Below are 16050 nucleotides of genomic sequence, written 5' to 3'. Positions count from 1 at the left end.
CTTTATTTTTTATCATGGAAGAACAATTGTCAAAAAGAGAACTAAAAAATTAGTTGAGTAATGACTTGAAATTATTTTCTAATTCATCATATTCTAACATTTTATTTTTGTGAGACTTGGACATCGGCGTTTTTTTTTTTGTATGTGTTTTGTGCAAATGTTGAATGAAATAAATGTTTGCAATCAATGCTTCGTAAACAACAGGTGTAGACTAACAGTGATACGCTAACTTACAGGCCCTTTCTAACAATGCAGAGAGAAAAATTGAAAAAGAATAGAAAGATAACACGAGGAATAATTACACAATGAGCAAAGATAACTTGGCTATATGCACGGGCATCCAGTACTGAGTCGATGTGAGGTAATTGAGGTAGATATGTCCATGTAGCACAGGCGGCCGGTGGCACATTAAACGGGGAGGACGGGCTCATAGTAATGTCTGGAATGGAATTAATGGAACGTATCAAACACATGGTTTCCATGTGTTTCATTCCATTCCAGCCATTCTTATGAGCCGTCCTCCCCTCAGCAGCCTCCTGTGACATGTAGGTAGGGGTAAAGTTACTAGGCAACAGGATAGATAAAAAGCAGCAGCAGCAGCGTATGTGATGAGTCAAAAGAGTTAGTGCAAAGGACGGTCGATGTAGATAGTCCGGGTAGCTATTTTGTTAACTATTTAGCAGTCTTATGGCTTAGGGGTAGAAGCTGTTCAGGGTCCTGTTGGTTCCAGACTTGGTGCATCGGTACCGCTTGCCATACGGTAGCAGAGAGAACAGTATGACTTGGGTGGCTGGATTCTTTGACAACTTTTAGGGGCTTCCTCTGACACTGCCTGGTATAGAGGTCCTGGATGGCAGGGAGCTCGGCCCCAGTGATGTGCTGGGCCGTACACACTTGCGGTAGTGCCTTGCGGTCGGACGCCAAGCAGTTGCCATACCAAGCGGTAATGCAGCCAGTCAGATGCTCTCAAATTTCTCAGTGATGTGTGCACTGAGGAACTTGAAGCTCACGACCCGCTCCATTGCGGGGGCATGCTCGGCCCTCCGTTTCCTGTAGTCCACAATCGGCTCCTTTGTCTTGCTGACTTTGAGGGAAAGTTTGTTGTCTTGGCACCACACTGCCAGGTCACTGACCTCCCTACGGGCTGTCTCATCGTTGTCGGTGATCAGGCTTACCACTGTCGTCCTCGTCAGCAAACTTAATGATTGTGTTGGTGTCGTGCGCAGCCACGCAGTCGTGGGTGAACAGGGAGTACAGGAGGGGGACTAAGCACGCACACCTGAGGGGTCCCTGTGTTGATGGTCAGCGTGGCGGATGTGTTAATGCCTATCCTCACCACCTGGGGGCGTCCCGTCAGGAAGTCCAGGATCCAGTTGCAGAGGGAGGTGTTCAGTCCCAGGGTCCTGAGCTTAGCGATGAGCTGTAGTCAATGAACAACATTCTCACATAGGTGTTCCTCTTATTCAGGTGGGAGAGGGCAGTGTGGAGTGCAATGCTTTGTGTTGTTTTTGTCTGTGATGTATGGAAAATGTAAATTAAAATGTTTGAAAGAATGCAGATGGAGGGAATGGGGTGCCTGTATTTCACTTTAGTTCTATGCATGTCCATCACATCTTTACTGGGGTGGTTTGTATGTGGTCTAGGGTTTTAGCCGTGGGTTAAGCGCCATCAGGTGCTCAATGATGTAAACAGACTCAAAATATTTTTATTTATTTCTCTTTGCGATGATAGGAGCTATTTTGCTTCCCAGAATTTGTTTTGTTCTAAGATCAGAAAGGTGTCAAAGCATGAGTATATTTTCAACATGACCTAACTAAAGTGTGTGAAACATTACGTAACAGGGGCTATAATGTATTTGTTTTTCAGATGGGAGTTGTAGTTCAACTGCACATAAGGTCTTTTCTTTTTTGCCTAGACGGAAACTCAAAGTCCCATGATTCTCTTGTCTACTGCAAGGGCACGCATACGCTAAATAAAACCATCGACGGTAATCCTTCATTACTAGAATCCGATGCGGGTAGTCTCTTTCTGACTGCAAGTTAACGTTAGTATTTGTGCGGTTATAATCAGAGAATGGACAACTCTGGGAAAGAAAAGGAAGCGATTCAGCTGATGGCTGATGCTGACAAGAAAGTGAAAACGTCTGGCTCGTTCCTGGGAGGCATGTTTGGGTAAGAATGCTTCAGCAAGAACGATGTCAATAAAGCTAACTTTAGCTAGCTTATCATCACTCCGCATGCTAATAGCATGCTAACTCAAAGTCTCTGGGTATTATCACAGAGTTGTTTACCATTAGAGATGACTCATTGGCACCAGGCCATGGCATGTAGTTAGCTATATAATGCTACAATATGTCATTATGTGACAATGGACATTCAAGGGACATCCTCTAAGCATGCCATATTAAACATTTGTCATTAAAATAACTAGCTAGAACCTAGCTACATCCTCATACATGCTTCTGCAGACAGTCTTAAGTTTAACCAGCTAGCTAGCATTGCGCCTTCTAATTAGCTAGGTAGTCAGCTAATCTAAGCCTTGAAATATGCAGATAATGGCAATCTGTCATTTGGGCAGTGGCTCTGATGCTAAATAGCTAACTAACCATCTTTGAATGATTTGTGCACACCCTGTACACTTAGTAAGTGACTTACTACTGTGCCACAAACCAGCTAAATTATTCCCTTCAAGTGTATGTAAACAACCTAGAAGCAGGTCACGACTCTTGGGCCTGTGCCGTGAAGGCTAGCTAAAATCCCAAAGGCAGGCTGTTACTCTGCATGCATACATTTTATTGTTATTTAGCCTTTTTTAAATGCCTACGCACACATCGGGCCATCTGACACAGCACACCAATTCGGTCTTGACTTCTTTAACCCTTTCTATAAATTGTCATCCTATATGCCACCTTTGTGTGTGCTGTATTTATGAATGCATTTGCCAGTAATGTATTCCAATAGTAGGACCTAGGAGAAGGTATGTCTGCCAGTTCTAAGGCCACTGCAATGCAGGTCAGTCAGGTTACAGTCACTGGTGTATCTAACCAGCCAGACTTCCGATGATGTCTATTTGGCAGCCTATCAAGTTGTATTGGTCACATACACATATTTAGCAGAAGTTATTGCGGGTGTAGCGAAATGCTTGTGTTCCTAGCTCCAACAGTGCAGTAGTATCTAACTATCGTTGCCTGTCTCAGTCTGTACCCTACCTAGGGTCCTGTCTTTTGCGCAATCAAGTGATGTGCCTGGATTTTATTTACAACTTTTTCATCAAATTGTCCCCTTTGACAATTGCTTACATTTTTGGTTGTAATTCTCATCTCAAGGCTTACAATACCAGATACAATCTTACTATGTGACTTGTTTGCCCAAAACACAGGGCCCTAATCATACCGTATCAGTGAAGAGAAGAAATAGGTTGCATAGAATACATTTGGTATACACACACTAAGATTCACTGCATTCAGTTCCTGGCAGCCAATCCAATAGTCTTCTTAAAGAAATGAAATGGCTCTCAAATGCGCCACTAAGGTGAACGCAATGGAGAGGTCTAAATCTGACACTAACTCTCCATCGTTAGAGAAAAGCCTCCCTATATGTCTGGCTTTGGGCACAGCCTTTCTACTGTACTATACCGGTGGACAACTATTAACATGCTGTATGAGGATCATATCAGATTGAGGTAGGCCTATAGCCTTTCATTAAATGGCAGAAAACAAATTATTCAGTCGACTTTCGTACCAATTATAGACTATGGCTATATTGTCTATATGAATGCAGGTGCCACTGTATTGAAGCCATTGGATGCAGTTTATCATAGCGCACTTCGCTTTATTACGGGCGATTGGTTCAGTACACATCACTGCATTCTGTATATGAAAGTAGGCTGGCCCTCTTTGAAGTCGGGTAGATCGATGCATTGCACTCTTTTTGTTTATAAATCCCTCCTGCATACATTTCCGCCGTACCGTACTTCATTGTTAACTTACAGACATACAAGATACTGCATGATGAGATTATTATGGATAAGAGCAAGATTATTTTTAGTTGTCAAACGACAGCCAAGCATCGATCATGATATCACTAGAATAAGACCTTACATTTTTATTGGAAAGGAGCATCAAGCTCATCACCATGAACTTTCACCACCCTGTGAAGTTCATCGTATCTTATTTCATCTGTAGCCTAATAAACTGCATGCATTTCCGAGTCGTAGTGGGAGGACCACACAATATCATCGCGTGACTCCAAGTTTACTTCAATATGATGGTTATTATATCAATATTTGCACATAAAGGGGTTTCCACCACCATTTCTCGCATAAGACATTTTACAGACGCAAAAAGATCCACCTTGTCTAGCGTATTTTGTTTTGTCGGAAAGTTTCCATACGAATTTGCTGTTTCAATCAGGCCTGTCGCAAAACATTTTTCTACAATGTACTTTACTCGCATAAAAAAGGTTGGATGGAAACCTGGTTAGTGGCTGTTTGGATGGCTAGAGCATCATTGGTCTAGAGTTGGAGGAAATACCCACAGGGTCAGGGAGAGAGAGACCGAGAGATATCTATACCAGCACCACCGTCCAACATGGTCGGCTGACTAATGTCTTCACTCTAAGCATAAGGGGTCTGGTCAATAATAAGTGCTTGGTTGATGAAAGCACTGCATTGCAGTCGTTCCCTATATGAGCAACTTCACCCACATCTAAAACTGTATGATTTAAGTGGCATAGGTTTGTGTCTTGTGTGTAAATCCTATGTATTTTGCTCTCTTCTCTCTACAGTGGACCTCATAAAGTTGAGGAGGCTTGTGAAATGTACTGCAGAGCAGCCAACATGTTCAAGATGGCCAAGAACTGGAACGGTACACTTCTGTGTGGTCTATTTCATACTAAACATGGTTGACCTTGATTGAATGATTAGCCCACTAGTGGTTGCACATTGTGTCAGAGCCGAGGTGTGTGTGCACGTGCATCTCTGACGAAGGTAGTAATTAAAACTAAAGTGTTATTTAAACGCTGTCAGTTTCGGAAGTAGCAATTGTTATTTTTCCAGTTGACTATACAATGCTGTGAAAAGGTATTTGCCCCCTTTCTGATTTCTAAATGTTTCTTATTCTGGACACTGAATGTTATCAGATCTGTAACCAAAACCTAATATTAGATAAACGGATTCTGTCCATAGAACATTCTTCCAGGAGTCTTGTAGATCATCCAGGTGCTTTTTGGCAAACTTGAGTCGACCCTTTGGATGACTTGGGTCCTGTTATATCTGGCGAAAACCGAACTCTGCATTCCACAGTAAGAACCTCATACCAACGGTCAAGCGTGGTGGAAGTGTGATGGTTTGGGGATCCTTTGCTGCCTCAGGACCTGGACGACTTGCCATCATTGAAGGAACCATGAATTCTGCTCTGTATCAGAGAATTCTAAAGCAGAATGTCAGGCCGTCCGTGAGCTGAAGCTGAAGCGCAGCTGGGTCATGCAGCAAGAAAGTTATCCAAAACACACAAGCAAGTCTACATCAGAATGGCTGAAAAGCAACACATTTTAAGTTCTGGAATGACCTAGTCAAAGTCTAGACCTAAACCCGATTTTAAGATGTTGTGGCACGACCTGAAGATAGCAGTTAATGCTCAAAAACCCACAAATGTCGCTGAATTAAAGCAGTTCTGCATGGAAGAGTGGGCCAAAATTCATCCACAGAGATGTGAGACTGATCAACTACAGGAAGCATTTGGTTGCAATCATTGCAGCTAAAGGTGTCACAACCAGTTATTGAGTGTAAGGGGGCAATTACTTTTTCACACGGTGGCATTGGGTGTTGCATAACTTTAATTCAATAAATGAAATAATTATCACTGTTATTTGTTCACTCGGGTTCCATTTATCTAATATTCGATTTTGGTTGAAGATCTGATAACATTCAGTGTCAGAAATATGCAAAGTCATTTTAGCTGTGTGATTCCATCTGTAATTGCACAGCACTATTCTTGGAGGGCCTCGAGGAACAAGGTGCAATGAATTTGCTGTATGTTGAGGTTACATTTGTGTGTGTCTCTCTCCAGCTGCTGGTAATGCGTTCTGCCAGGCGGCCCGGATCCACATGCAGCTCCAGAACAAACACGACTCGGCCACCAGCTTCATCGATGCAGGAAATGCCTTCAAAAAGGCAGACCCTAACGGTGAGATACCACACACCAAAGGCCAAACTGGGCATTTAGGCTACAGTAATTGACCTCAAACAGCCTGCTTTAACTTTACTTTACATTTCTGTCCCTTGTGAAAGTAGCGAAAACTGCTGCACTTTTTTTCAGGGCTAGTAGAAGTCGGTGGTATGTGTCCGTCAGATCTACACAGGCAGCAGTGGGCTCTAGAACTGTAACTGGAGCAGAATGGGCTCTACGGAGAAGCTAGTCTACAGGGAAGAGTGATAATGAGTTAGAATTGCCAGTCATTTCTTAGTGTCACACACACGATAAGTCCCAGTCTCTCTGGTACTGTGTCAGAAATCAGGCTACCCTGTATAGGATGTCTGTTTGCATCTGACATGTGGTCCTCTGTAGCTCAATTGGTAGAGCACGGCGCTTGTAACGCCAGGGTAGTGGGTTCGATCCCCGGGACCACCCATAAGTAAAAAATGTATGCACACATGACTGTAAGTCGCTTTGGATAAAAGCGTCTGCTAAATGGCATTATTATTATTATTATTATTATTATTTGTGGGCCAACCATCTACTCCAGGGTCAGAGGGGAGAGAGCCATGCTATATTACTGACTATATTACAAACTCTAACCATATTGCAAACAAATTGCCCTTGAGTACCGTACAATAAATATCTACTGAGTAGAATTGAGTAGCTCTCCTCTTTACCTTTGGTATGATTAATACTGTAGAGCGGTGGTGCTGGAGTACCAACCCTGGGATGGTTATTATTGAGGTTTGTCTGGATTTAATAATAAACCCACCCCCCAGTGGTGGTGGTGATATAAGTATAACCTACTGTAGATTAAATACCCAGCCAAGGAAAAATAAGATTTAATGGGCACTACGTTCATCCACCTCTGCCCTGCTAGCTCCCCTACCTCTACGGAAGCACAGTTCCCGCCCAGCCCAGTCAAAGCTATTCACTGCTCTGGCACCCCAATGGTGGAACAAGCTCCCCCACGACCCCAGGACAGCGGAGTCACTGACCACCTTCCGGAGACACTTGAAACCCTACCTCTTTAAGGAATACCTGGAATAGTATAAAGTAATCCTTCTTCCCCCACCCCCCATAAAAAAAGGTGGTTGTCCCACTGGCTATCATAAGTTGAATGCACCAATTTGTAAGTCGCTCTGGATAAGAGCGTCTGCTAAATGATGTAAATGTAATGTTATGCACCCTTGATCTAACCCTGGATTACAATAAAATGAATATTACTATATAGGATTTGATGTTTTCAGATAACCTAAACTAAGAAAGGGAAATGGATGCTCAGTGGTGACGAAAGAATCGTAATGCAAATGCATGCACTGTTTCTTTCACTTCTTTCCAGTTTTCAGAACTCTCCTTTTGGATGTGTACCTTCTGACGTATGTATGTATCTAACCTAACCTAATACTGTCTCTGTCAGTCTAACTCTCCCCTCTTCTTCCTTTAATGCTGCCAATAGAGGCTATCAAGTGCTTAAACGCAGCTGTTGATATATACACAGACATGGTAAGACAGATGCTCAGGCGGGGACATGCATGGCCAGAACAATATAATACATTGTCATGGTTCATCATCACCAGTCTTCATGAAAGACAGATTATTTTCCTTTTGGCCATAGTTGTAAAACTGTTCTGATAATGCAGGTTCTACTATTTTGTTCCAATGCTATTCTCTCAATGGCACCCTCCCTATAGTATAGCCTAGCCCTCTTGAAGATGCTCCTCTCTGTTTCAAAAGAGGGTGATTCATTGTATTAGTAGTATTGAGTGGAGTGGCTTACGAAGGCCATTTCAACTACAACATTTGTATTGTGATGCAGGTTAAGTTAAAGTACTATGCTTCTCTGTAAAGCCAGTTAGTAATGATTTCTCTCCTCTGTCTAAAGCCACTTAGTAACGATCAGGGTCCAAAGTATTTCCTGGTCTGGTCACGTAGTAAGGTAAAACTCCCGGCCCCAGTATTGATTCCTGTCCTGTGTTTGGCTCGTCCAGGGAAGGTTCACCATTGCAGCCAAACACCACATCACCATCGCAGAGATCTACGAATCAGAACTGGTGGATATAGAGAAGGTGCGTTTTGAATATGTTTGTGTGTATGCGTCGTCGTATATGGAGTCATTGGACTAGTAAGGTGTCTGAAGACATGGAATATTTGGAATAGCTTACCAATTTCTCACCGTCTCATTTCCTTATTGGTTTACATTAGAAAGAAAATTCCATTATTTTGCATTTTCTGGACCTCTACTCACACTGTGTTTTGGGTCCCATTCCCCCTGGTCCTGGTATAGGCCATCGCCCACTATGAGCAGGCAGCAGACTACTACAAAGGAGAGGAGTCCAACAGTTCTGCAAACAAGTGTCTACTGAAGGTGGGGGCCTATGCCGCTCAGTTGGAACAGTACGCAAAGGCCATCGAGATCTACGAACAGGTGTGTGTCTGTGTGTGTGTGTCACCTCAGCATGCTTGTGGGTGCATGTGTGACTGAACAGAAACTGATTTGTATATCAATGGTTTCCCAATGAAATTGATGAACACAGTGAATTGACAATGTTCGTGTGTGTGTGTTACCAGGTTGGATCCAGCACCATGGATAACCCCTTGCTGAAATACAGCGCCAAAGAGTACTTCTTCAAAGCCTCTCTGTGTCACTTCATCGTGGATGAACTTAACGCTAAAGTCAGTTAGCAGCATCATGTCACCTAGACCATATGGGTTCAGTCCTGTTCTGATTTTGTATGAAGCAGTACTGACTTAGTGCTTTATATGAAGGAAAACTGAATTGTAATTTATTTCTGCAGCTTGCTGTCGAGAAGTACGAAGAGATGTTCCCAGCTTTCTCTGACTCGAGAGAGTGCAAGCTGTTGAAGGTATGTCAGTGACTCCATCTAAACCCTTCTATTTGTTAATTGTATCCCTTTATGGTGTTGATCATGGTAATGGTTTAAAGTTACAGTGAGGGGAAAAAAGTATTTGATCCCCTGCTGATTTTGTACGTTTGCCCACTGACAAAGAAATGATCAGTCTATAATTTTAATGGTAGGTTTATTTGAACATTGAGAGACAGAATATCAACAAAAAAATCCAGAAAAACACATGTCAAAAATTTTATGAATTGATTTGCATTTTAATGAGGGAAATAAGTATTTGACCCCTTTGCAAAACATGACTTAGTACTTGGTGGCAAAACCCTTGTTGGCAATCACAGAGGTCAGACGTTTCTTGTAGTTGGCCATCAGGTTTGCACACATCTCAGGAGGGATTTTGTCCCACTCGTTGCAGATCTTCTCCAAGTCATTAAGGTTTCGAGGCTGACGTTTGGCAACTCGAACCTTCAGCTCCCTCCACAGATTTTTTTATGGGATTAAGGTCTGGAGACTGGCTAGGCCTTCTTGAGCCACTCCTTTGTTGCCTTGGCCGTGTGTTTTGGGTCATTGTCATGCTGGAATACCCATCTACGACCCATTTTCAATGCCCTGGCTGAGGGAAGGAGGTTCTCACCCAAGATTTGACAGTACATGGCCCCGTCCATCGTCCCTTTGATGCGGTGAAGTTGTCCTGTCCCCTTAGCAGAAAAACACCCCAAAGCATAATGTTTCCACCTCCATGTTTGATGGTGGGCGGCAGGGAGCTTAGTGGTTAAGAGCGTTGTGCCAGTAACCGAAAGGTCGCTGGTTCTAATCCCTGAGCCGACTAGGTGAAAAATCTGTCTGTGCCCTTGAGCAAGGCACTTAACCCTAATTGCACCTATAAGTCGCTCTGGATAAGAGCATCTGCTAAATGACAAAAATGTAATGTAAATGTGTTCTTGGGGTCATAGGCAGCATTCCTCCTCCTCCAAACACGGCGAGTTGAGTTGATGCCAAAGAGCTCGATTTTGGTCTCATCTGACCACAACACTTTCACCCAGTTCTCCTCTGAATCATTCAGATGTTCATTGGCAAACTTCAGACGGGCATGTATATGTGCTTTCTTGAGCAGGAGGACCTTGCGGGCGCTGCAGGATTTCAGTCCTTCACGGCGTAGTGTGTTACCAATTGTTTTCTTGGTGACTATGGTCCCAGCTGCCTTGAGATCATTGACAAGATCCTCCCGTGTAGTTCTGGGCTGATTCCTCACCGTTCTCATGATCATTGCAACTCCACGAGGTGAGATCTTGCATGGAGCCCCAGGCCGAGGGAGATTGACAGGTCTTTTGTGTTTCTTCCATTTGCAAATAATCGCACCAACTGTTGTCACCTTCTCACCAAGCTGCTTGGCGATGGTCTTGTAGCCCATTCCAGCCTTGTGTAGGTCTACAATCTTGTCGCTGACATCCATGGAGAGCTCTTTGGTCTTGGCCATGGTGGAGAGTTTGGAATCTGATTGATTGCTTCTGTGGACAGGTGTCTTTTTATACAGGTAACAAGCTGAGATTAGGAGCACTCCCTTTAAGAGTGTGCTCATAATCTCAGCTCGTTACCTGTATAAATGACACCTGGGAGCCAGAAATCTTTCAGATTGAGAGGGGGTCACATATTTATTTCCCTCATTAAAATGCAAATCAATTTATAACATTTTTGACATGCGTTTTTCTGGCTTTTTTTGTTGTTATTCTGTCTCTCACTGTTCAAATAAACCTACCAATAAAATTATAGACTGATCATTTCTTTGTCAGTGGGCAAGCGTACAAAATCAGCAGGGGATCAAATACTTTTTTCCCTCACTGTATATTGTGCAAAGTTCACTAGATCTCAGAGCGCTTACATAGTATGGGGTATGTCATCCACTACTAATGTGTAGCACCTACAGTTGAAGTCGGAAGTTTACATACACTTAGGTTGGAGTCATTAAAACTCGTTTTTCAACCACTCCACAAATTTCTTGTTAACAAACTATAGTTTTGGCAAGTCGGTTAGGACATCTACTTTGTGCATGACACAAGTAATTCTTCCAACAATTGTTTACAGACAGATTATTTCACTTATAATTCACCGTATCACAATTCCAGTGGGTCAGAAGTTTACATACACTAAGTTGACTGTGCCTTTTAAACAGCTTGGAAAATTCCAGAAAATGATGTCTTGGCTTTAGAAGCTTCTGATAGGCTAATTGACATCATTTGAGTCAACTGGAGGTGTACCTGTGGATGTATTTCAAGGCCTACCTTCAAACTCAGTGCCTCCTTGCTTGACATCATGGGAAAATCAAAATAAATCAGCCAAGACCTCAGAAAGAAATTTGTAGACCTCCACAAGTCTGGTTCATCCTTGGGAGCAATTTCCAAACGCCTGAAGGTACCACGTTCATCTGTACAAACAATAGTACGCAAGTATAAACACCATGGAACCACGCAGCCGTCATACCGCTCAGGAAGGAGACGTGTTCTGTCTCCTAGAGATGAACGTACTTTGATGCGAAAAGTGCAAATCAATCCCAGAACAACAGCAAAGGACCTTGTGAAGATGCTGGAGGAAACAGGTACAAAAGTATCAATGACCCCAAGCATACTTCCAAAGTTGTGGCAAAATGGCTTAAGGACAACAAAGTCAAGGTATTGGAGTGGCCATCACAAAGCCCTGTCCTCAATCCTATAGAAAATGTGTGGGCAGAACTGAAAAAGCATATGCAAGCAAGGAGGCCTACAAACCTGACTCAGTTACACCAGCTCTGTCAGGAGGAATGGGCCAAAATTCACCCAACATATTGTGGGACGCTTGTGGAAGGCTACCCCGAAACGTTTAACCCAAGTTAAACAATTGAAAGGCAATGCTACCAAATACTAATTGAGTGTATGTAAACTTCTGACCCACTGGGAATGTGATGAAAGAAATAAAAGCTTAAATAAATCATTCTCTCTACTATTATTCTGACATTTCACATTCTTAAAATAAAGTGGTGATCCTAACTGACCTAAGACAGGTAATTTTTACTAGGATTAAATGTCAGGAATTGTGAAAAACTGAGTTTAAATGTATTTGGCTAAGGTGTATGTAAATGTCCGACTTCAACTGTACCTGTAATGCACAACAGCCATTTTGCAGAAGCAATCTGACAACCTACTGTAAATCACTGTTGTTTTACAGAAACTCCTGGATGCTCATGAGGAACAGAACTGTGAAGCTTTCACAGAAGCAGTAAGTCTAAATGTCTCATTGATTCACCAGGCGGGCTTCTTTTTCGTTTTTGAAAAAATGTAGGTCTCTGATATCGTTACTTATAATTGGATTGGTGAAAGCTATGGACTCCAGTACATGGCTTTCACGAATACAGTCATGTCAGATCAGTAATTATTGAATGAAAGAGCATGGATTCCTTTAGTATTTGAACTTAGATTTAATCTTATTCCCTTTCTCTCTCCCTCAGATTAAAGAGTTTGACTCTATCTCTCGTCTGGACCAATGGCAGACCACCATGCTGCTGCGTATCAAGAAGACCATCCAGGGGGACGAGGGAGACCTGAAGTGAGACCATGCCAGGGGGAACACATCACCGCGGGGCGCAAACATGGCATGCCACCCCTCCCCACTACTTCACCCCTCCCCTTACTCACTCATCCCATATTGTTTTTGTGCAATGACTCAGTCCAGGTTCTTACATACAAAATGTCCAGTTATTTAAAACTGCTGCAATGTCTAGGCCAGGGGTCTGAGATTTTGGGGGAGGGATTTGAGGTTTTGGTCAGCTAAAAATAAGTTTAATTGAGTAAATCTGTTCCCAAGTATTCCCACAAATAAAAAAAGGGATATGTGATCGTGTCTCAATGAAATGATTATTTTCAAATACAATCTATTTTTGGGCTTAGTTGTGGTAAATTTGCAGTGTACAAATTATTATAATTATGTTCCGGCCCCCCAACCATCCGCTCCTACAGAAATCGTCCTGCGACTGAATCTAGTTGCCTACCTCTGGTGCAGGCCTTTCTAAAGAATCTGTAAAAGAGTATGTATACTCTGTTGAAATCTATTATATCAGATCTCTCTTATTCTCGCCAAACTCTAGTTAGGATGTGGATCCAGTCACACCTCTTTCTGGAGGATAGATGCGATACATTTCCTGTTTAGTGGTGAGTAAACTTCTGAGAAGGGTAGAGAGGCGTTCTAATACTAAGGCATTGATCACTGATGTTAGTATTGAGCGCACAAACACTGCATGATTTGTACAGTTGTAATTCATTATTCTATAGGTTCAGTAGATATATATTTAAAGATTACATTTTTTGCTTTTCCATTGTCCTTGCTTGGCTTCCAACTTGAAAAATGTCTTAGAAGGGATTTAGAAAGGAAATGTTGATTACTTATATCATAAATGGTTCTTGTAAACGAAGGTATTCCAGCCTGAGGTGACACAATTAATTGTTTCATATAAAAAACACCCAGGAATTTTTTGGTATTCTTATTTTTGAAAAGGACAATTGATACAAATACAATTTACTTACAAGACATGGCCAGAAAGCATATTGGAGATGTTGTATTCAGTTTGCTTAGTTTGTATTTTTTCCATATTTCTTATTCTGTATTATTTATGAGGTTATCTACAAATACCATCTTTACACATTTTTGGGTTATCTGCCAATGTGAGGCGACTTCCTAATTCTGCTTGCAAAGTTGTTTTTTATGCATAGCTAAGAAAAAGGAGAAAGCTAAGAAAATCCCTTGCCCTCTTGTAAGAGCAGTTTCACTTCTAAACTCCAGTTTGTTCTCATTGTCACTCATGTTGATGTACTATGTGTCGTGAAGTTGTAACCATGCTGGTGTATACTAGTGCATCCTCTTGCTGGTCACTAGCAGCGCTGCATGTCTGTGTGCGTCGGTAATAGCGTTGTGCAACATTTCCTTGTAGTACTGAGCGCCCCACAACGTAGGGGGCAGTCAGCCTGCATATCAAGCTTCTTTCAGATGGAATGGTGCCGTTTTCTTTTTATTTGGTCTGTGTGTCTGAAAATTAACAAAAAATAAAAAACATTATTCCCTGTGGGTCTCTACTGATATTGCTGTTTGTCGAAAACACAAAAACATCTGAAGACTTAGTCTATATTTTAATTTGTATTAGTGATGACAATGTTAGGAGGAACCAGGAGCAAATGTCAAAACATGTTACACAAAATAAAACAAATTAAGCATACTTAGGCAGGGATTCTATATGATTGCAGGTTATAGGCATTGCAGCTTTTAAAGGCAATTTCCGATTGAGCCAACATATGCAGCATCGACCCTGAATGGGATCTCTGCGGAATCATTGCCTTGAATGATTCAACATTTTGATTTCCACTTGAATAGACATATCCAAACATAATAATTTTTCACAAGATGGCCATAAACAATAACTGGTAACGTTGCATAGTTTTAGAAAGGTCTGGAACTCACCTTTCTGGTAAAAATGGTTATACATTGCTGAGGTGTACCCACTTGAGGACACAAGCTCAAGTACATAGTACAAATATTATGAAAATACATGCTTTTTGCCTATTCAATAAAAGTGGGGCTTAAAATGACAAATGTTTTCTAAATATAGTATCAATCAAATAAACAACTTACTATAATATTTCACCTTTCTACTAAGCTAACATATGTAATTGTTTTAAGATGGTAATACCAAGGATCATTTAGCTATTAGATTTTGAATTTTAGGTCCCCTTTAAGTATATATATATAAAGAAATATAACATTATTTGATGATATATTGAATTTGGCCTTACTGCTATTAGCCTATCCAAAACACATTGAATAACAGATTCATGGAAAAACATATATATTTTTTTACTATCTAAAGGAAGTTTGTTTTGAGGTTTCTGTCCTATATCTGAGAGATATAAGATCAGGAAACACATTTTTTATTTATTTTTTGGACACATTTAAACCCTTTTATTAGCCGCTAAACTACTTCCATATATACAGTGCATTCGGAAAGTATTCAGACCACTTGATTTTTTCCACATTTTGTTACGTTACAGCCTTATTGTAAAAAGGTTTTTAAAAATAAAATAAAATCCCTCATCAATGCCAAAGCAAAAACAATTGTTTGCAATTTTAGCAAATGTATTAAAAATATACAACTGAAATATAACATTTACATAAGTAAGAGACTCACCTTTCCATAGAGGGGTCATATTAGTGTGTAGCCCAAACTGTTCAGACGTGAAAAGACCGATTTTAGGGGATGTCTCCTGGTCTGACAAACACTGCTGTAGCTCTGCCACCTTTCACCACAGATGTGGAAGGCCTATTTTTACATTTTAGTCATTTAGCAGACGCTCTTATCCAGAGCGACTTACAGTTAGTGAGTGCATACATTTTTCATATCGGTAGATTGAGACGCCGCCCATGTAGATATCTCTAGCTTATTAAACAGACCGATTTTTATGGAGATGTCTTTATGCTAATTAAATTTCCACAGGGCCGCGGAAATTGATTCAATGGTTTAATGACAGTACAATATTGGTACCTATTTCATATAACTGACGACAGACTTTTCTCCTAAAAGTCCACTGAGTGGTGCAGAGACAAATGTATGCAGACTCGTTACAACTTCAACTTTAAGCGCAAAGTCAATTTGTCCGTCTGTGACCAAGAGAAAATGCTTGCTTCAATTCTATGAAATTACTTAGTATTTTTTTATGTTGAAAGCTCTAAATCCAGCTGAGAATATCACAGCGCGATGAAACCACAACTGTTGGACTCGCTATACCCCTCAAACTCAACTCTGAACCTCAAAGCCAGTTCCATTGCTTTTTTGTAATTATTCCCCTCTAATCTGGGACTGATTTAGACCTGGGACACCAGGTGTGTGCAATTCATTATCAGGTAGAACAGAAACCAGCAGGCTCCGGACCTGGTAGAGTAAAGCCAATTAATGCTTGATCCGAAATGTGGTCCGGA

The 16050-nt window shown here is 41.5% G+C and overlaps 1 protein-coding gene across 2 annotated transcripts; it reads left to right on the top strand.

Annotated features, from left to right (window-relative positions):
• The first annotated feature begins 1964 nt into the window (after nucleotides 1-1964).
• LOC121552365 (beta-soluble NSF attachment protein) lies at nucleotides 1965-14148 on the top strand. 2 transcript variants are annotated; one of them, XM_041865247.2, is made up of 10 exons: nucleotides 1965-2171; nucleotides 4785-4864; nucleotides 6068-6184; nucleotides 7656-7702; nucleotides 8188-8265; nucleotides 8484-8624; nucleotides 8768-8872; nucleotides 8995-9063; nucleotides 12259-12309; nucleotides 12539-14148. In XM_041865247.2, exons 1-10 carry the CDS (start codon nucleotides 2074-2076, stop codon nucleotides 12638-12640), a joined length of 888 nt encoding a protein of 295 aa, XP_041721181.1. In that variant the 5' UTR covers nucleotides 1965-2073; the 3' UTR covers nucleotides 12641-14148. The 2 variants fall into 2 exon arrangements, with proteins under 2 accessions (XP_041721181.1, XP_041721182.1); XM_041865248.2 differs by lacking the exons at nucleotides 1965-2171; nucleotides 7656-7702 and having other exon boundaries at nucleotides 4791-4864.
• The last annotated feature ends 1902 nt before the right edge of the window (nucleotides 14149-16050 follow it).

This window comes from Coregonus clupeaformis, chromosome 36, assembly GCF_020615455.1.
Source record: "Coregonus clupeaformis isolate EN_2021a chromosome 36, ASM2061545v1, whole genome shotgun sequence".
Taxonomy (NCBI): Eukaryota; Metazoa; Chordata; class Actinopteri; order Salmoniformes; family Salmonidae; genus Coregonus; species Coregonus clupeaformis.
Note: the sequence above shows the minus strand (reverse complement) of the source record. Positions and strands in the feature narration are given on the sequence as shown.